General features: G+C 36.9%; 1 protein-coding gene across 1 annotated transcript in view; it reads right to left on the bottom strand.

Moving 5' to 3' along the window:
- Positions 1 to 23,313, bottom strand: part of MMS22L (MMS22 like, DNA repair protein) — a 160,454-nt gene that overhangs the window by 11,697 nt on the left and 125,444 nt on the right. Inside the window, exons 20-22 of the mRNA XM_020998331.2 lie at positions 20,030 to 20,199; positions 13,641 to 13,852; positions 8,356 to 8,519 (exon numbers count right to left, since the gene is read on the bottom strand). Coding sequence (XP_020853990.1) covers positions 8,356 to 8,519; positions 13,641 to 13,852; positions 20,030 to 20,199 — 546 coding nt within the window. The remainder of the gene's footprint in view (positions 1 to 8,355; positions 8,520 to 13,640; positions 13,853 to 20,029; positions 20,200 to 23,313) is intronic.

The following is a 23,313-nucleotide window of genomic DNA, read 5'->3' as shown; positions in this document are numbered from 1 at the left end:
TATCCAAATTGACCCCTGGGGAGTTACCCTAGAACTGAGGATTAGAATGAATATGGCAGTGGGGCAAGTTGAAGGGTAATGGGTGACCTACAAGTGAATGTATTCAACCATAGACCCATGATAGCTCTGTTAGAAGCAACAGAGATAAACAAATACAAAATATTTTCAAGAGGGAGAAAACACTAACAACCGGTGAAATTAGGAAAACCTTGGAGTAGAAGATGGCGCCTGGAGGATGTTAAGGACTGTTAGATAAGGATGAAGGAGGAGTGCATTCAAGACCTGAGAGTGCCATCTAGCTAAAAGCATGGAGAAGGGTGATGGAATGATACGTACAGGCAACAATGAAAGGGTGTGGCCAACAGATGATGAACAATTTATAACTGTGCATTTTATGAAAATAATCCACTACTGAGGCACTGAGGTACTGCCCAGTAGGCTGGCCACTAAAGTGATGGATTCTTCACCCATAGCAATTCATGGAACAAAGAAAAAGCCCTATTTCAAACTCCTTTTGTTTGTTCAGTGATGGTGGCACAAAGGCAGAAAAGGCTATAGAGTACACTAAGAAACCATCATTTTTAGACTGTCTATAATTATGAATTTAACTGTTGGTTCTCTACATGTGAGATCTTTATCCAATGACAGAGCCAACATAATTGAATCATATCTACATTGATATTCTTATTCTCAATTGAACCAGAAGATAAAAAGGAGTTCATAGCTACACACGAAAGGATGACTAACAGGTTATTGTTACAGAGGCAAATAAATGAGTAGACAGTAATAATTTTATTATGTGTCCAAAAGCAAAAAGAAATTTTATTTTATGGGAACCATAAAGTATACATGTACATACACACAGACACACAGATACACATACCCACACACAAGAATTGCAGTTTATGTGCCAATACTGAGAAGACGAGATGGTAGAGATATTTTGGAAGAACTTACTAAGCCCCAACTAATTAAATCAAACATATGTTTTAATACTCGGTGACTTCTAAGGATAGGTAGACATAATGAACGGTACTGGAAAACATGGCTTAGGATTAAGAAATAAAAGAGGTTAAGGTTTATAGACTAGGCAGAAACCTCATACCCACATATGTCATAAATGCTTTCTTCAAGAACATATTCAGGAGGTGTTCATTGAATAATAGCACAAAAAAATGGAACTGCCTATTTATCTTAACAGGTAGGGAACAACTGAATACCAATGTGGAAGTAATTTATGAATGAGTTGTCGATGTATTGTCAAAATGTGAACTGATTAGAACAAATATCGGAATCAATACCAAACTAGAAGAATAAAGATGAGAAGATATGGCATACAATGAAAAGAGTTTCAACATGACTAATTCAAACGAGTCACTGACATCAATAAATTGGAGCAGATGCCAATAGGGACCATAACCATTTCCTTGGAAATTTAACTGATAGAAAGCAATTGCTTAGAAACTCTTTCAAGCAGGGGCTACTGGCTTAGCAAAGAGATATGAAAGTTAAAGATAGCACCAGCTTAGAATATCTGTGAAACCTTTATGGAGGAGAAGGGGGGGAAACTGTGAACAATGTTGAGCCAGTGAAAAGAAGTGAAGAGAAAAATTAGTTAATTGGAAGCTTTAACATGAGATGTAAATAAATTAGATCATATCCAAGAAAACTTAAGATTTCAACTTGAAGGAGGACAAACCCCCCCCCCCCAAAATCCAACCAAAAAACACAAGATTGTAAAATGTAAATGTAAAATGTAAAAATGATTGTAAATTTTAACAGCAGGTAAGTGGTATGGTGGATAAGAGCACTGGCCTTGGAATCATGAAGACGAGTTCAAATCCCATTTCAGATATTTGCTAGCTGTTGAGCTAGTCACTTAAATTCTTTCAGCCTTAGGTTTCTCATCTGTAAAATGGGAATAATGATAGCACCCAGGCTGTTGTGAGGATAAAATGAGACAACTTATGTAGAGCACTCTCCAAACCTTAAAGCACTATAGTAAGTGCTAGCTATGTCATTATCATCATCATCAATGTTGTATTTGTTGTTATCCTTCAGTAACACTAGAGCCACCAAATTTGGATTCTGATATCACAGTGCCTAGTGTAGTTCATGGGGAATTTAAACTAGCAATAGAGATAAGAAAACAGGGAGCACAGTTAGACTAGACCCAGTAGAGACAGAAATGGTCTACACAAGAGAGATCAAAATTTTGAGAACATTAAGAGAGTAATTCTCCAGATACTGATATAGTGAATAAGGCACTGTACTTAGAAGTCAGGAAAAACCTGGTTTCAAGTCCTACCTATATTTGAAAATTACAGACATTATCACTATTGAGAAAAGGGCACAGAAGAGGTAACAACAGCTTACAGCAGACCACAGCATAGGCTTATTATTCAGGGACTATAAAGTAGTTGCTCTGGAAGGTTTTATAAAATTGATTTTCTTTTTAAAATTCTTTTAATTTTTTAAAATTACTTTATTCTGAACTTAAGAATTAAAATAAGCATTTCAATAACATAGTAGAATAAGAAAAAAAAGGCTGCACATGAAACTGCAAATCTGTTACATATTAACTTACTATTCCTTTTAAATATATAATAAAATTATCTTGTAACTTTCTTTTTCCCCCCTCCCCCACTCCACACCAAAGATGGTTACCATTAGACGTGTGTGTGTGTGTGTGTGTGTGTGTGTGTGTGTGTGTGCACGCGCGTGTAAAATCATTATATACATACTTCTATTTATCAGTTCTTTGTCTGGATGCAATATGCTATGATGCCATAAAAACTCTCCACTACAAAGTCTCTCTTTAATAAACTCTAGTATCTCCTTATCATCTCCAGGATCAAAGCTAGCACCATTTGTTTGGCTTTTAAAGCCTTTCACAACCTGTCCCCTTCCTACACTTTTGGTCTTATTGCACTTTACCCAATACCATGTCATCTATAATTCAACAACACAGCCCTTCTTGGTTGTTCCTCACAAATGAGACTCCGTCTCTAGAATCCATGACTTGTCACTGGCTGTCTTCCATGCCTAGAATCCTCTCTCTCTCCTCACCTCTATCCTCTGGCTTCCTTTAAGACTTAGCTCAAGTCCCCTTCTATCCCAGGCCCTTCCTGGCATCCCTCACCCTCTCCTAGTGCTTTCTCCTGAGATTACCTTCGATTTAAACTCTTGTTTAGAGGCAGCTGGTGGTTCAATGGACAGAACACTGGGCCTAGAGCTAGGAAGACATGAGCTCAAATCTGGTCTCAGATGCTGGCTAGCTATGTGACCCCAGCAAGTTATTTAACCTCTGTTTGCTTCAGATTCCACAACTGTAAAATGTGGATAATAATCACACCTACTGCCCAAGACTGCTGCGAGGAACACATGAGATACTATTTGTGAAAAATGCTTACCACGTTACCTGGTACATGTTTATTCCCTTCTCTTCTCTCCCGTTGTTGGCTAACTCTATCTAACAATATGTTACCCATATGTGTTAAGATGATACAAAATTTCTTCATAGACACATCAAGAAATATAATGTTATTTGAGAAATATTTGACTGACAGATGATCCTCTGATAATTAAAATCAATTGAGATATAACTAGGGAAACACCAAAGGTGTTTGCCTTTTTTATAGAGGATGTCTCACGTGGATTCTCCATCATCATCATAAATCTAGAGCTGGAACGGATCTTAGCAGTGATTTAGTCAAAACTGTCCATTTTAATTTTTTATGTTTTGCTAGACTGTATACATATATTACAAGGATAAAGAGGTTTCCCAAGGCTGGGATGGGTGGCTAAGTGCATAGACAGTGACATAAAGATATACGAAAGATCAATAAAACATTTTTTAAATGCAAAGAAAAAAGTACAGAAGGGGACACAACAGAGAAATTTCACTTTTACTTCTAAACTCTGTGTATATTACATATATGTGAACATATATACATACATGTATACATTTATACACATCTATACATACACTTAAAAACTGTTCATATCTGAAGTTTTTTATATAACCTTTTCTTGTTCTTTTGTATATTCTGAAACGTTATTTGTTGATGACTGTTATGTTCACAATAACATTTCTTAAAAAATAAAATGGTCCAAATTAATGAGAGATTCCCTATAGATAGTGAGGTCCCCCAGGCAATTCTATTTGCATACGACATTGTGCTGATTGCATCAAACCCTGAAACCTTGCAGAGCCCCCAAATGTGAGCCAAAATCATTTTAAAGACAAAAAGCCAAGTGGATAAGAATTTATATTGTTTAAACAATGATATACAGTTGAATGGCTAGCCCATAAAACTAACAGGTTTATAAATACCTCTGTCTTAAAGGGGTAGATGTACAATGAGCTGGGTCTGGAACTGAATAGGAATAACAAACAATATTGGTAACATTTGCAAAATTACACAGTAATTTCAGCAACAAAAAATCTTAATAACACCATTAAACTTCTGGTGATGATCTATGGAGGCAAATCATAGAATACCACAACCTCCAAGGAATAAAAATTGTGTATCATTCAAAGGGTAATAGAATGATCAGCATAAAAAATGTTATCAAAAAAGAGAAGTATAACCGGAAAAGCAGATGAATCAATCATCTGTAGGATGGACTGTAGGGAGAGCTAAAGGATGGGCAGCCCACATGCTACACAGGTACCCACGTGTCCAAAGGCATTGGGCAAAGCCCCTGGTATCTTGAATAAACCCCGTCCCTGTAGAGAATTTACAGGAAAATACAGCCTAGAAGGCTTGACTGAGTTGGTATCAGGGCTGCTGAAAAGGATTATCCACATTGACAAGATCACAGATCCATTGAAAGCATGTGGGGCTGTAACCTGTATTAGTAAAAGAAATATTTCACAGGAATGAAATTATGGATCCTTGAATTATATGCCAAAACTTCATCATCCTGCTGAGGGGCAGCATGGTATAGTGAATATAGAGCACTAGACTTAGGAACTGGGAAGACAGGTTTGAAGACTGCCTCAGACACCTACTAGCTTATGACCCTGAGTAAGTCACTTAAATTATCTGAGCCTCAGATTCCTCATCTGTAAAACTGGGATAATCACAACATCTACTACACAGGATTGTTGTGAGGATGTAATAAGACAAAGTTTCTGAAAAACTTGCAAACCTCAAAGAGCTATATAAAATAATATATTTATGTAGAAAACTTTCTATTGTATTAAAAGGAAAATAAAATATGTACTCCTACTCCTATTCCTACTTCGATCCTAGATACAGACATATTGAAAACTGCTGTTTATCAAATATTATGTGAAACAATAGCCTTGCATTTCTAAGGGCTTCTGATTTGCCTTCTGTAAATGAACTTTAAATATCTGAAGCTCATTTAGAAGTTATGTTGTTGTATTTTATTTTGTAAATGTGTGGGATATGATGAAGAAGCCTGAATAAAGAGATCCATTTCATCAGCACAACCTAGTGATGCTTCTGTGGTATCTAAAATGGGATAACGTTTTATGGAAAAAATGTCTAGTTTCTTAAAGGGCATATAAAGATTTATGAGGCAAAAAAAAACATAAGGAAAAGAGCATATTAGATTGCCATCTACAAAGCTGTGGGTTTACTAACATCACAGTATACAAAGCTGCCAAAACACAATCCAGACAAATAATATTTATGCTTGGGGAAAAAATAATTATCTTTAACAAGACTCCTAAAAATTCCCATGTAGTGTACTGAAATTTTCATTTAATTAATATAAAATCACTGTTCTCCTCCCCATCTATCCTTGGGGAGAAATCAAGCATTTTCTATGATCTTCCAAATGGCCCATTTCACATTAAGTCCTCAAGGAGCAACAATTTTCTCTCTAGGCAAGGACACAAGTCAGTACTTAATGGTGCTCCTTCAGATGGCAAAAAAAAAAAAGAAAACAAAAGAAAAGAAAAGGAGAGGACCCCTACAGAATCCTATGCACTATCAATTTAGATGACATAATCCATTTACTCACAAGAAATGAACAGCAAAATTCAGTCCCTGAATCCTGATCCCATTCATGACCGAATACTTTATACTCTTTGGAACAATATACTGACCATAATCTTGTACTTTTTAAATAATTTCACTATCTTAAAATCTAGAAATGTACACTAGAAACCACTTTTACTAAAATTCAAAAGATAGATGGATTCTCCATGAAGGAAAAAGTTCTGGGAGAGGAAACTGGTTTACATGTTTCTGTTTTACTCATTCCATCATTCAGTAGGAAATTGTAGTTTATAAGGAAGAAAGGAAACACCTATTAAACAGCTAGTATGGGCAATACACTATGTTAAGCCAAAGAAAATATTTATTAAGAATCTACTCTGTACCAGCCACTGTGCTAAGCACTTTATAAATATTATCTCATTTGATCATCACAACAATCTTGGGAGGTGAGGACTATTATTATCTCTATTATTCAGTTTAGGAAACTGAGACAGAAATTAAATTACATAGCTAGTCTGAAGCCACATTTGAACTCGGGTTTTCCTGACTCTGGTCCCAGCATTCTATCTACCCTGCCACCTAACTGCCTCTAGATTATAACTCCCATTACCACTTTTTTGTTTTTATAAGTGCTAATAATATTTCCTTTTTAAATGATACATATTTACAAACAAATATGTAAATAAACACTCACTGTCAGTAAATAAACATTTATTAAAGGACTACTAGGTGCTGTGCATGGTGCTAAATGCTAAGGATATAAAAAGAGTCAAAAGACAGCCCCTGCCTTCGAGGAGCTCACAATCTAATGGGGCACACAACAAGGGAAATATGATAAATAATATATATGATGAATAGGAAATAATTAAAATAAGAAAGGCATTAGAATTTAAAAGGTTTGGCAAAGGCTTCCTGTAGAAGATGAAATTTTAGTTGAGACTAAAAGGAAGTTAGGGAAGGCAGTAGGCAGAAATGCAGAGGGAGAGCATTTCAGGCATGAAGGACTGCCAGAGAAAATGCCTGGAGATGAGAGACAGTGTCTTGCTCAAGGAAAAGCAAGGAGGCCAGTAAAGAATATATACATGGCAGGAAGTAACTTACAAGAAGGCTGAAAAAGTAGGAAGGGGCTAGGTTATGAAGGCCTTGTATGCCAAACAGGATTCTGTATTTCATCCTGCAGACAACAGTTGAGTTTATTGAGTGGGGGTGGGAGGGAGGTGTGTGTGTGTGTGTGTGTGTGTGTGTGTGTGTGTGTGACATAGTCAGACTTGCATTTTAGGAAAATTAGTTTGGTGGCTGAATGCTAGGAAGGATTGGAGTAGGGAGAGTCTTGATTGGCACAGGCAGACTCACCAACTGGCTACTGCAACAGTCAAGTCAAAAATCAGTCAAGCCTTATAGTCTTCAGATGGCAAATTCCACTATTGTGGATACTGGGTTGTCACTACCAAGTTTATTACGGGCTTTACCTACCGTAAATCCCAAATAAGTGACTATTTAAAGAGAACATTAATGATGAAGGTGGTTATGACACTGAGAACAAAAGACACATCAAAAGAGATTTATTTATAAAGCTTCAGAAAATATTTTAGACCATAAAGAACATACTTAGTAGTAAATGGTCACAAGCATCTAAGTTATTTGGTCATATGAAATAACGTATATAAAACAATTTGCAAACCTTGAAGCACCATATAAATACCAGCCATTCTTCATCAATACCACCATTTGTACAATTGGGAAATAACAGCTTAGGGGTACTCTTGAATATAAGAAACCAGTACCATTATTTGTCATTTATATAACCCTGGGCAGGTTACTTCCCTTCTCTGTATCTCAGTTTCACCTGGTGGCTCATACTTGTAATCCCTGCTACTGGAGAGTCTGGGGTGTGTGTGGGGAGTGAGGGGGTAGAGAGAGGGCCAAGGCTGGTAGACTGCTTGAGCTTAGGAGTTCTGAACTATGGTAGGGCTAAAGGTCAAGAGTCCATACTCAATAAGGGACCAATATGGAGGGCCCTAGGGGATAAGGGGAAGACCAGGCTGTCTAAGGAAGGGTGAACCAGCCCAGGTGGAAAATGAAGCAGGTGACAGTTTCCAAGCTCATCAGTAGTGTAATTGGGCCCATGAGCGGCTGCTGCACTTCCAGCCTGAATAGGATAGGAAACCAAGTCTCAAAAATACAATAAAGTAAAATGACCTATATTGTCACTTTTTACTCTAAACATCATGAGCAAAAGAGGCAATGTATGCAAAAGAGACAATACAATGTATGTATTGTGACCTCTTTGCAAGAGGTTTGCAAACTTTTAAAGCACTGCATAAACACTGTCATTATTCTACAATGATAAACATACTAAATATATTAGTAAACTCACCCTGCGGTTCATTGACCAAGAGCAAACACTTCAACACACTAGGTAAGAGCTGTTCCATATCACCAATGTCCATGCTGGTTTTTTTGAAAAGTTCAAGAATGAAAGCCAGAATGGATGCTAAGCGAGGAGGTGGTGAAGATCCTTTAAACTGAATGTAGGATTTCCTAAAAAAGAAATATGTCCATGTTTCATTCTGGTTAAGACAGAATCAAAAAACAGAATTTCAGGATGATATCACCATGAATAAAGTACAGTTTTTAAGTGTTAAATTTAACTCTCTTTTGAAGGTCTAGGAGTATATTTTACTGCATTTCCTAGTGATGACTTTACACACAAGAAATAACATCTCCAGTGAACAAATTTAGAGCTGATGTGGATTTTAAGACGTCAGTTAGTCCACCCTCTCATTTTACAGATGAGGAAACTGAGGCCAAAAAGGGGCAAGTCAAAGTCACATAGCTATTAAGGGAAGGGTCTGAGATGATCTATGCACAACAACTGGTCTAAGGAATTCTATCTAGGGAAACAGTATGAGTGGAACAGGAGGTAGGCTCATATGAGATAATACTGTAAGGCTCTTAGCAGAGTGCCTTCGACATAGTAGGTACTTAATAATTACTTATCCCTTCCCCTTTCTCCCTTGTTGTGGTGAGAGCTAGAGATGACAAATAGATAATTCAAGGAAGGCAATGATATCCACAAAATGGAAAGAGATCTAGAGACTGGCCTTCAGTGTAGCTCCCCTAAAGAAGAACTACAAAAGAAATGGACAAGATTTATAAGGATGATGAGGTATGGATTAGCTGCAAGATGTACCAACAGAGGGAATACCCATATTAATGAGATCATAGATCCAGTGATGTAGTGAAGAATTAAATGTCCCTCTGGTGTTCTGTTAAGCATTTGTGCTTAATAGACATTATGAAAACTCCATGAATATATTGATGAAATTATTTTTAATTTAAAAAAATTTTTTTCTTTTTCCCCCCCTTTTTTTTGAAACTATTTTTTAAAAATTAAGTCTACTAATGATTTTTGTTTATCTATCACCACCATAACTGGAAATACTATCATGCCCCACATACAAACATAGCTTTAAACAGAATCCTCCTTTATAAGAGGAAAAAAAAACATTTATGGGGGGAAAAACATGAACTCTAATAGTGATCATGTGTGACAATAGATGCCATATTCAGTCCTAGAAATTTCCCACCCCTCTACAGAGAAGAAAGATATGTTTCAGTTTCTGTTCTTCTGGACCATTATGGATTTAGGAACCTATTAGGCTTAATAATAATTGAAAAGTCAAACCTATACAGCCATGCATTCTATAATGGCCTAATTTGGTGATTAAGAACAAATAAAGCCATACACTTTGCCTAAAGGGCTTTATATATGAACTGATTATTTTTTCATAGCACAACAAGCCTCATTCTCTTGCTTCTGCTGTAAAGAGTAAAACATACTCTCCAAAGTAACACAGAACCATTCTCATGATCCTCTTTGGAAAGAAAAAAGTAGAGAGGTGGAGGTGGGGAAGACATAAGCACAGATTCTCCCATGTTCATATAAATAAAGGATTTCCCTATATGGTTAACATTCTCATCTCACACTGTACCCCATCCTTCAATTGGCAGGTTAAGGAATTGACCTGAACAACAAATTCCTACAACTCCTGAATTTGAACTCTCCTTCAGAGTAGTACAAATTTTAGTCAGCTCATAAAAGGAAATCAGGCTTCCTGAACAACACAAGAGACATAGAACAATCAGAACCATCGCTTATAGCTAATTTAACTACTAGTCTACAGATATGTGTGAACCAGTTGCAAGCTGCTATATCTGATATTCAGAGACACACTAAGATGTATGCTAAGGGAATCTTCCGTTTAGATATAATGATTACACTCAAAGAGGCAGCCCCTAAATTTCCATCTCTAATAATGGAAATTACTAGATTCTCACTGTCCAAATATAAGAGAAACTTTTAAGTCTTCTCTACTCATACAGATACTATGCTAATTCAGGCCCTCATCACCACCTGGACTATTGTGCTAGCCTCCTATATAGTATTCCTACATCAAACGACTCCACACTCCAATACATTCTCTACTCAGCTGCCTAAATGATTTTCTTTAAGAACATGTCTGCACATGTCATCTCCTCTACTCAAAGCTCTCTATTACCTCTAGGATCAAATAGGCACTCTAGCATTTAAATCTCAAAAAACTCTGGCTCCTTTCTACCTATCCATTCTTTTCACACATTACTCTATAATCTAGCCGTACTGGCCTATCTCCTAATTAGCACACACAACATTCCATCTCCCATTTCAAAGCTTTTGCACTGGCTGTCATCCTAAATGCCTGGAATGTAACTCTCTCCTTATCTGGGCCTCTTGGAATCCCTGGTTTTCTTAAAGACTCAGCTCAAGCACTACCTTCTACAAGGAAGTCTTCTTTTGTGATCCCTCTAGTTTCTGGTACACTCTATCCCCAAACTAGGTCATATTTATTTTGTACCGATTATATGCATACTTATACAAGTACAGTTTTCTCATCTGTCAAATGAAAAGGATTGGAGTAGGTGGCCTCTAAGATAGCTCCAACTCCATGATGCTTTGAGTGTCAGGTCACTGTGGAGACACACTGCTCTGTAACAAGGAATAGTAATCTCTTTTTATTGAAAGCTAGAACATGAAAGTAATACCTATGCTTGCATCTTAAAGAAAAAAAATTGCTGGAAACAGAGAAATAGAAAGCTAGGTGTAGCAAGACTGAGCTAATGAGTTTGGATTCTGACCTACAAACAGTAGAGAACTCAAAGATTTTTGAGTCACATATCACCTTTCGAGAGTGATTGGTTAAGGAAGATTAATGCGACAGTGGTGTATAAGAATGAGTAGGGGGACAGGGGCTGGGGACAGAAGCTTATTACTGCAGTGCTCTAAATATGAGATGACAACACATGTGGCAATGGAAAGGCAGGGATGAATTCAAGAAATAAAAGAATCAATGAAACCAATTAGATATGAAAGACAAGGAATGTAAGGCCAAAGATGACTCAAGTTTCAAGCCTAAAGGTATAAGAGAATGAATCCAAGTACAGGTAGAAGAGAAAAAAAGAAGCAAAAGTAAAAAGGGAAATTTTTTTTGGCAGGGGTGGGGGAAAGAACAGGGTGGGTGTCATATTGGAGAAGAAATGCTTGGCTTTGGACAAGACTACTTTCAGGTATCAGCTTGATATACAGTTCAATGCAAATGTTTAGCTGATAGTTGGATAAAGGGTTGGGATTCAAGAGAGAAGTTAGAACTGGACATGTAAGACAAAAGACTTTCTACGTGATGGTGAAAGAAATGAACTCTACATTAACCAAGGGTGATTTGAATTGCAGTATGTCCAAATCTCTGGAATGACTAGGGCCTCTGTACTATCAAAAGTACAAGTTACTCACTTTACCTGTTTGATCCTGAGTTACCTCATTTGTAAGGTGAGGGAATTGGACCAGAGGACCCAAAATACATATTCTAGTTCTAAAATTCTAGAGTGCCCTGATTTTATTGCAGGGCTCAAGAATATTCTCTACCAGAGGGTTTAAATAAACAGTAAACAGAGAAAAAAGACATTCCATGAATATAGACTAAGGGAGTGGAGTGGGGAATTGAATAGATTATTTTATTCCTAACTCTTTCCAATGCCTAAGCACAACCTCTAGCAAAACCTCTAGTCTCAAACAAAGTCGAAAAGAAGTCTAAAGAATTTTGTGTTAATTTATTACCTAGTTCGCAGGAAGAAATGAGTTACTGACACAGAAAAGACTAACTGATTTAGTCTTTAAATTTCATTATTACCTTTCACCTTTTAGCTTATATTGATGTGATTTCCTCTCTCCCCAGACTCTACAAAACCTACTTATTATGAAAGATCTATCTAAAGCATCAAGAACAAAGTGAAAACATTAGCTGAATAGAGGATATAACAGTATTAGTCATAAGGTTATCATAGGGTGCCACTTTAGTAGAAGAGTAAGTTTTTGTTTTTGTTTTTTAAAGATGGATCTTGTTCTGTCCTAAAAGTCAGTTATCTACAATCTTAAGGCAGGTAAAGAAAGTGAGGATAGCTTTTTGTAAAAAACACACACAAATGCCAGGAAAATGACTTTGGAAAAATGACATTTGGTTATTTTCATTAGAAATACAAGAATTAAAAAATAGTGGAATGCAAAGATTCTCCAAGGTAGAAAATCTAGAAATAATGAATGCTAATATGTATGAGTAGAAGTGTTAGGAGAATTGGGAGTTGTAACCGATTTTTGCAGAATCACTTAAACTGTCCAGAAACACTTCAGACAGACATTCATACAATTAGTTTGTTTAAATTTTAGTTTAAGTTTCTGTCATCCCTTTTTTAACATCAGAGTAAGTTGTTAATGTAATGTCCCCTGCTTCCAAAATGAACCCTTCCTTGTAACAAAGAAAAACACGTAAGCAAAAATGGTCAATAAAGCAATCTCATCTGATAGCATATGGAACATTCTAACCCCATCCTCACAGTTTCCTACCTTTTCCTGTTCTCCAGGATAGACACTGATCATTGCAATTAATCTGTTGTTGTTGTTGTTTTTAATACTGTTTTCTTTTTCTTTCTTTTTTTCTTATTTTGGCTAGGCAATGTGTTTAAGTGACTTGCCCAGGGTCACACAGCTAGTAAATGTCAAGTGTCTGAGGCTGGATTTGAACTCTGATCCTCCTGACTCTGGGGGCGATGCTCTATCCACTGAGCCACTCAGCTGCCCCTAAGTACTGTTTTCATTTATATCATTGTAGTCATATTCTCCTGAATCTGTTTACTTCAGTCTGAATCGATTCTTAAAATTCTTCCGTGTTTCTCTGAATTCTTTATGGTCATTTTAAAAAAACAAAATAATAGTATTTCATTGTATATACATACTACAATTTGTTCAGCAACTCTCCAATTTATAGGCACCCACTTTGTTTTCAAATTTTTTGGTACTACAAGAAGTGTTTCTCTGAATATTTCATTATTTATTCATGTCTTTAACTGCATTGGGTCAAAGGGTATGAATGTTTAAAGCTATGGCATTTAAAGCTCTTTATTATACTTCGTAGTAGGTATGGTTAGCAACTTTTTTTTAGCATTAAGACAAACTGTAGAATACAGTATTATTTTAAAGCTGTCAACCATTTTTAATCACCTTTAAAAAATAAAACATTACAGGAAAATTTAGCTTGAGATTATCACCTTTTTTCCTATATTTCCTGTTACCTTATAACTTGCACAACAATTTTCTGAAGACATGCAGTCTTGGGAGTGGTGGCTGATCTGCTCAATGCCAAGAGAACAGGATGTTGTTCAAGGACTTGAAGAGATGGGGAAGCAGGCAAGAAACGCCCAATATACTGTTCAACAATGTTCCCCAGTAGTTGGTTCAAATAGGCATTCTGCGTTTGGGAATGACAACAGATAACACACATGCCCTAAGGGAGAAATAAAAGGAGAGATGAAATGTAAAGAATATGTCAGATGAAATAACTAACACTGCCATTTGTACTTGTTTTCATTTGCTGGAGTTTTTAAGTTAACAAACACATTCCATCATTAACATATAATACAGAGTATATAATTTACTAAGATCAAGGACTGAGCTCCTATGGTCCTTGGAAGATTCCATAGTATGAGGCTGGTGCATACTTGGGAGCAAAATAATGACCCCTATCCTATATTTTTGCATCATTTTTTACATGGGGAAAGCAATATATGGTACCTCATGGTTGTGTAGACTCTTTACTTTCCCCTCTATATCAATATTCAGACTGCATATGTTCCCCAGTCATTGGAGAAGAATAATCCATAACAGACTGCTTCAAAACATATTTTAACTCCACTTTCAGATGATCATTAAAAAAATAAAAGAATATGAGAGAATGAATTCATGGTAGAAAGTTTTCATAGTAAGGAATGTTTTTTGTTAATGTTAAGGTACATAATGACATGGTACCATTTTTGTCTCTGTATTCCCAATACCTAGCAGAGTGTTTGGCACAGAGTAAGTGTCTAATACATACTTCTTGAGTGATATAGTGACCACAGTATTATAATACTCTGTTCTGGTAAAAAAAAAATAAAAAAACCAAACAACAATAGAGGCATGGTTTATAGGATCAAATGATTTCTAGTTCCAGCTCATGTGGTTTTGTGCTACATGCAAAAGGAAGTCGCTTAACCTCATCCTAAGGTAGGTCCATCACCACTATCTGAATAACAAGAATGTGGCAAGTCAGGACAAGGTCCAAAATCTTCCACTTCATTGTCTGCTAAACTTTGGGACTCTAAGGGGGGTACCTGCCAGACTACCCTTTGGGGTGTTTCTGAGAATTTCTAGAATAAATTCTAAAGTGAAAAACTCTCTAGAGCTGAGTCAGTGGAAGCTGGAAATTCTGGGAATCTGTTTGCATTTCCACAAGGAAGTGTAAGCCCCAAACAACATGCTGTAAAAGTAAAAATATTTTAGCATATGTATAACACATTTTTAAAAAAAGAGTACCATATATATGTATAGTATATATACACACATATATTTAATTAGCATACACTCACACACATAAAAAGTATGTATGTATATATGTATGTATGTCACACACACAGTCTCTTTTACCACAGGAATGATGAAATAACATCATTTGGGAATATCATTATGTTTTACATCAATGAATTACAGTTTTCCTCAAGCAAAGTATCTGTCAGTCACGCTACCATGAAATGAGTATTTTTAAGTCAATATTACACTCTGAAGGATAACAACAATAAAGCAAAAACATAAAAAATAATATAATGGAAATAGGACCAAAGACTAAAGGTAGTTATGCGTAAAATCAAGTAAAAAAACAGTCAAAAGTTATCTGTCACTGACCACTTCAGTTACAAAAGACTGAATACAGACAGTCACCAACTTTAAAATGCAGTGTTTTCCTATAATTCATTTACATGTCAACCATTCAGAACTCATATTTTCCTACAGGAACAATGATATAAATGTTGAATGGAATCCTAAGATAGCCCATAAATGTTTTTGTTTAATCAATATTCCAGGATCTATGATTTCATCAGTGGAGGTACTTTCTCCACAAATATGAAGAACGATCACTCAACTGTCATCTTTGTGTTTTCTTGTGGCTAAAAAAATTTACTATCCTGTTGCCAACCTTTTAGTCACTATCCTCTGTGCATTTATGGAGGCTTGTTCTCATGTAGTATACATGCTGTCCAGTCACTGAGACTATGGCTGAAGCCTTTCCACTTTGGTTAGACCCACCAGAGTTCATATATTGCTGGCAATCCCTTCAAGACCCTGGAGTTATCTTCACAATGGATGGCCTATAAATTTCTTTTTTTTTTGGCTAGGCAATGGGGTTAAGTGACTTGCTCAGGGTCACACAGCTAGTAAGTGTAATGTGTCAGAGGCCACATTTGAACTCAGGTCCTCCTGAATCCAGGGCCAGTGCTCTATCCACTGCGCCACCTAGCTGCCCCCTTATAAATTTCTTAAATTCATCAAGTCCAAAGTAGAATTCATTATCCTTCCCCAGAACTGCTCCCTCCATACTTCTTGAACTTTCCTATTACTTTGAGGATACCATCATTCTAGTCTTCCAGGTTAGCAACCTCAGTGTCATCTTTAACTCCTAACTCTCATATACTCAATCAGATGCCCAACCTTGACACTTCTATACCCACAATACCTCTCATACTCTCATATCTTTCCCCATCACTCTAATTAGACAGCCACCACTCTAATAGGACCTCATCCCATTTCACCTAGACTAGCCCAATAATAGCCTTCTCCTTGATGTGTCTAACTTAAACCTTTCCTCTCTACAAACGATGCCACTTAGATGATTTTTCTAAAGTTCAGGTTCGATCAAATATGAACTTGTCTGGCATTTAAAACTCTTGCACTTAAAACCTGGCAACTTCCTAACTTCCCAGTTTTCTTATACATTACATTATAAACCTCATAGAGTCCAGCCACACTGATCTACATGCTATTCCTCATATTCAGTGCTTCATCTCCTACTTTAGTGACTTTGGATGGGCTTTCTTTCATGTCTGGAATTCTTTTACTTCTAGCCTCTGCCTCTTAAAATCCTCAGTTTCTCTTTAATCCCTGACTCCCTGTCTAGTGGTTGCTTCCCTACTGTCTACAAACAAATACATGTCATGTCCTTCCCACACTCAAAAAATCTTCAGTTGATCCATCCATCCCCAATAGCTATGATCTCATATCTTCCCTCCCTTTTGTGGCTAAACTCCATGAGAGTGCCATCTACAATAGGTACCTCCACTTCCTTTTCTTTCACTTTCTTTTTAATTCTCTATAATGTGTCTTTCTGATGTCATAATTCAACTGAAATTTCTCCTAAGTTACTAATGATATCTTGATTACCAAATCTAGTGGTCTTTTCTCAATCTTCTTCTTACTTGACTCTTGTGAAGTTTCTAAATCTGTCAATCACCCCCTTCTTCACTGTGATATTATCTTCTTTCTAGTTTGTTTGTTTTTTTCTGACACTGCTCCCTTCTGATTCTTCTTCTTCTACTTGTCTGACCACTCCTCCGTCTCTCTGGTGGATCTTCATCCACACCATGCCCACTAACAGTTGGGATTCCCCACAACTCCGTCCTAGGCCTTCTCCTCTACCTCTGTACTATTTATTTCACTTGGCAATCCCATCGGCTCCCTTGGATTTAATTATTATCTCTTTTGCAGAGGAATCTCAGATCTACCTGTCCAGCAAAACCTCTCTTCCCAACCACCAACTTCATAGCTCCAACTGCCTTTTTTCCTCAAACTGGATGTCTTGGAAACATCTTAAACTCAACTTGTCCAAAACTGAACTCATTATCTCTCCGTCCAAACACTCCCCTTTCCCTAACTTCCTTATTATTGTTGAGGAGTACCACCATCCTCCCAGTTACTCAGGCTTACAAGCTAGGTCTCATACTCTACTCCTCACTCTCTCTCATCCAGCACATCCAATCAGTGGTCAAATCCTATTGCTTCCACCTTCATAACATTTCTTATATACACCCCATTCTCTTCTCTGGTGCAGACTCTCATGACCTCATGCCCGGACAATGGCAATAGCCTGCTGGTCGGTCTCCCTGCCACAACTCTCTCTCTACTCCCAATTCATCCTCCATTTGGCTGTTGAATTGAACTTCCTAAATGCAGGTCAGACTACACCATACTGGAAGGCACCTCTCCAATTCCAGAAACTCCAGTGGTTCTCTCTTACCTCCAGGACCAAATAGAAGACCCTCTGTTTAGCACTCAAAGTCTTCATACCTGGGCTCCTTACTCCACTCCCCACACTCTGTGAATCAGTGACTCTGTCTTTCTTTCTTGTTATTCGCACAAGACATTCAATTTCCTGACTCTCACACTTGCACTGCTTGTTCCCCATTCTTGGAAGGCTCTTCCTCTCCTAGCTTTCACAGTCAACGTCAAGTCTCAGCTACAATCCCACTCTCTGCAAGAAGCCACCCCCACTCCTCCTTCATCTGAGTGCCTTCCCTCTGAAATTACTCCCAATTCATCCTGTATAGATCTCATGTACATGGCCGTTTGCATGTTCTCTCTCCCATCAGCCCCTGAGTTCCTTGAGAACAGAGGCTGGGTTTTGTTTGTGGAGTTGGGTTTTTGCTTTGTTGTTGTTGTTGTTTTCGCTGTATCTCCAGTTCTTAATACAGTGCTAGGCATGTAATGGGGACTTACAAAATGCTTAGTTGACTAAGACTCAGCTCAAACCCCACCTTCTGCAAAAGGTTTCTCCGAGTGCCTCCACAGTGTTCCCTCCCCTGTGGTATCAAGTATCTACTCTCTCTACCTCTTGCATATGCCTATTTTGTCTCCTTCATTAAATGTAAGTTCCTTGAAGCCAGAGACTGGTTTTGCTTTTTCTAGTATTCCTAGCACTTATATCAGTGCCTGGCATATAGCAAGTCCTTAATGAAAGATTGCTTATTGATTGATCATGTCAGTCTCCACTCTACTTGTTAATTCCAGTGGCTCCCTATTACCTCTAAGATCAATATAAACATCTGTGTCATTTAAATCTACTCCCAATCTGGCCCCATCTTACATTTCCAGTCTTCTTGCATATTCCTGCATGCCTCCATGCATTTTATGATTATCATACTGGACTACTGTTCTACACACATACCCTACCTCCAATCTCCATGTCTCAGCACTGGTTATTCCCTATACCAGAATGCATTCTTTTTCACTGTAACCTTTTGAAACCTCTAGTTTCCTTCAAGACTCAGCTTAAGCATCATCTCCTACATGAAACTTTTCTTGACTCACTCCTCCCCAGGTGTACTCCTTTGCAAACCACCTGGTATTCATTCATTTTGTTTATATTATGCATATCTTTATGGATATACACTTTCTCTCTCTGTCTTGAATGTAGGCTCCTGCAAGGCAGGGGCTGTCTCACTTTGGTCTTTGTAGCCTAGTGTCTAACACATAGTAAGCACTCGATATAACAGAAAATAATCTTATTAAAATAATGTACAGGAACTGGACCTGTGATTTCACTGGTATAATGAACTTTCAATGAGGAAACTTCTTCAACCAATGAAGATCAGCACCTTCTTTGAAAATTATAGCCTTAGAGAGCTATCTAGGGCAGAAGGGTTTCCTTGCTCAGTTACTCAGCCCAAAAGTGGAAGAGGTGGTCCTTAAACACAGGACATCCTGGGTCTGAGGTCAGATCTCTATCCACTTTACCACACAGCCTCTCATTCTTCAAATACTATTTTTTAAAATTAGCAATATTACTGTTTCCTAGATTTCGCTTTGGAATCACTGATTGGTAATGATGAATGATTTTACTCAAACGGACAAATCAAATTCCATTGCCCAAAATGAAAGCAATAAAAACATTTCTCTTTTTATTGCATTTTTAAGGACTTTAAAAAAAGTGGCAGATCCAAAATCTTATTTTAATAATTGATAACATTTATATAAATGCTAGCATTCATGTAAAGCTTACTATGTGCCAGAGACTGTACTAAGCACTTTGCAATTATTTTATCTCATTTGATCCTTACAACAGCTCTGGGAGATAGGTGCTATTATTTTCTTAATTTTATAGATGTGGAAACTGAAGCAAGCAGAGGTTAAGTGACTTGCTAAGGTCATTCAGCTAGTAATTATCTTAGGCCAGGTCTTACTGACTTCCAGATCTTCCTCATATTCACTGCACCACCAAGCTACCCCATTTTGATTCCTCCAGTGAGTTTCAAGATTAAAAAAATAAATCAATACAAAATCTCAACTTCCTCTTCTTTCTGTGGTAGTAATTCTACAGGGGAGTGGGTATTGTGTTACAACCCTGTGTGGTAAGTTCTCCTGTAATCTTATTTTTTAGTTAGGCCATTCAAGGTTCTTTTGAGATTTTGAAATTATACCTCAAAAAGAACTTCAATTTTTGTGGTCAGTAAAAGAACAAAAAAAGTTATCTTCCCTCAAACTCAACGTATGTAAGATTTTTAAATAAGTTTTATCATCTTTGTTTAATACAAAATGTTCCAGAATGGAATGTAAAGTTTATTTACTTACGGGTAGCTTAAGCATAAATGCAACTTACCTGAAGATAGAGAGGAAGACTCTTTCGAATAGCAGTCAGCATAGCCGTGGGCAGGTCCTTCTCTTGTTGCAGCACAGCATGTGGAAGAAGCAAGCAGTCTATGATACGGAACAGGAGCTTCTGTGCTTTAGAAGTGGCAAGAATCAGTGCCCATGACTTTACTAGGACCCCTGCAGCAGCAGCATTGGGAAAAAAATAGTAAAAGGAAATTAGGAAATGTGAATGCTAAACAATTTCAATTGAGCTGTGCAAGGTCTGATTACAGAATGTATGGGGAAAAAAAAAGCAATGGACAGTGAGTTAAGCCTGGTTCTAGACTCAGTTGTGTAACTTCCTAGCTGTACATCCTTGGAGATATTACTGGAATTCTATGTATTTTAAGGGTTCTCAACTTGAAAATAAGGGTTTCATTTCAGCAGAGGGGCAGGACTCTACTAGGACAGAATAGTGCCATCATGCACTGTAAGATGTAGGAATGGTTTAACTACTTTCATTTGTTGGGAGAGAGGATTCAATTTCATGGAAGAAGATGGAGGGAAAGGAGTGTATTTCTGTAGTTACAGATTTATAATAAAATCAAGAAGCATCAATAAAACTTATTTAATAATAAAATCAATGAATGAATAAAATGTGGGAAATCAGCCTAAATGACCCCAGAATTCTTTTTTCAGCTATAAAATTTTGATTCTAATTTTCACATTTACTAGTCATACATAAAATCATCAGCTGTTTAACCTTGGATTATGTTTGGTAAATGACTAAGATTTCATTATTACAGTGGAAAGAGCATCAGTGTAGTCAGAGGATCTGGGTTGTAATCCTGCCTTTGTCACTACTAGCTGTGTGACCCTGGGCACATCACTTAACCTCTCAAAACCTCTCGGATCACTCATCTGTAAAAATGAGGGCATTGGACTGGCTTGATGAGTTCTCTAGACCTAAATCAGAGATCCCAGTGAAATATGCCAGGGATCTGTCCTTAGTTTTATGTTCTCATCCTACTTGAAATACCTTTGTAAATATATTACAGTTTCAATGGCGCTAAGAAACTCTTTCATTTGTAATCTCTGTATTTGAAAGGAGAAGGGCAATTAATTTAAATTCATGTGTTTCAAAGAAAATAGCACCAAACCAATTTTTAAAAAATCCTATGTGATTTTAACAGAAAACCAGGAAATTTCTTTAGAAAACTAATTATTAAGAGTCCAAGCCTTTAAGATAGTTCATAACAGGGGTCACATTTCCCAGTAAATTGTAGCTGAGATACAAATTCCCTGAAAAATGTCTCATCTCATAACATACTGTAACAAGGGCTGGATCAGACAGCATAGGTGAAAACCTACTGCACAAGGGCTAATCATTTACTCATCTTAGAAAACAGAAAAGGAAAAAAGGAAGGGCTAGGTCCAAAACAGAGGGAATGATGTAGATATCGCATTCTGTGTGTTTGCATGTTTGTGTATACGTACATACACATATAACAAGTACATATATAGTTATGTCCTGAAACGGGAAAAAAAAAAGGCACAAAATAGGCCTGCAGAAGAAGTTATTGATGTGAAAGAGTCAACCCATAATCACCCTTATGAACAACAAACAACATTAATCTTCTGGTGTAAAAGAAAATACAATGATCAATCATAAAGAAACTCAGTGTTCACTTAGCAATATTTTAAATAATGCTGCCTCACTCCCCATTTTTTCTACCTATTGGAAAAAACCATTTATAAGACCTCTTATTAATATACTCTTAAAAGGGTATTGCTATTATTCCCGACATTCACGATGACTCATTCTACTCTCATTTGTCACACCTAGATCATTTGGGATGGATAGGTACCTACTAACATGCATACATATTTCGTCCACACTGGAAATTTCATCAGCTGTAAGGTTAAAGTACTTTATTGGGAACCATCTGTTTTACAGGTTCATAGGACACAGAAAAGATACATCAATTTTACTGCCACACTTTTTAACGTTTCACTGAAAGGCAAACATTTCTTTGAAATAGTAGAGAGGTAAAATTTCCAGGAATTCTGAAGTCATTGGAGATTTTTTTAAAAATGGAAATTGGAGAAGAGGGTCATTACAAATGTAAATACATGCAATTGCTTTTCTTGTCTTTTAAGAACTTCATAGATGAAGTTATTTCGTTAACTTAGGAGCATAAACATACATTGTCTTTAACTTGTTTATTCACACAATCATGGTGCTTGGCAAAGTTAACATTTATTCATGTATTAAGTATGCAGTATGTGTAAGGCATCTGGAAAACAAAGACAAAAACACAATCCTTGTCTTCAAAGGTCTTAAATTCTACTAGGGGTTATTAAACTAGAAAAGGCAATGAGACATAACATGAAGAGGCAGAAGGTAGAACAGAGGATAAGGAAGAGTTTCATGGGGGAAGTAGCCTCTAAACTGAATTTTGAAGAAAGCTAAAGATTCCAAGAAGTGAAATTCAGAAAGATTTTGCTTCCACACATGAGGGACTAGTCTGTGCCAGTGCATGGAAATAGGAGACAGAACTATGTTTTAATTTAATTAAAAACTTAATTTAATTAAAAAGATCACATGGTATCATATGGTACATGCTGGTATATGTTTAATAACTGGCTCTCCAGAAAAAAAAAAGCACAAAAAGCATACTTTTGAGTTTAATCTTTATTATTAACCAGTTCTCTATCACTTTCTTAAGATCAGACCCTAAACAAAACAGAGGTCAAACCCTGACTTGTAGAGTCTGAAGTGACAAGTTATGAATTATGTCACTGAAGGGAGTACCCACCTATATGAGATTCTAAATCTCCTGAGAAAGTGGATGCAGATAAATAATACTGATGATGATGATGATGATGATGATAATGATAACGAACAAGGATATTTTCTTCTAGATCCTTTGTAGATCTCCAGAGATTACTGGGCTAGGAGGAAATTACTTCCAGCTTCAAAAGCTTTAAACTTGTCTTTAGGCCTCTCTAGCCTGGACCTTTTGAGTAAGTAGGGGTAATATACTTGTTTTCTAACTTTTTAATGTAATAAAAATGGATGCGATTCCCGGGCCAGTGTCCACCACTGCCAGGTTTTTGAAAACCAGTCAGATCACAACACTGACCAATGCACTGATGTTGACTTCAGAGGAAACTACGTGAACATAACTTCTTCGTGACACAATTAGTAGGAGCAATGGTAATAATTAATAATAATAATAATAACAATAATGATAGTATCTAGGATTTATATAGTGCCCAATACGTGAAGCTAGGTGGCTCAGTGGACAG

The sequence above is a fragment of the Phascolarctos cinereus genome, unplaced genomic scaffold, assembly GCF_003287225.1.
Source record: "Phascolarctos cinereus isolate Bilbo 61053 unplaced genomic scaffold, phaCin_HiC Scaffold_5;HRSCAF=322, whole genome shotgun sequence".
Lineage (NCBI taxonomy): Eukaryota > Metazoa > Chordata > Mammalia > Diprotodontia > Phascolarctidae > Phascolarctos > Phascolarctos cinereus.
This window is presented reverse-complemented; position numbering and strand designations above follow the sequence as displayed.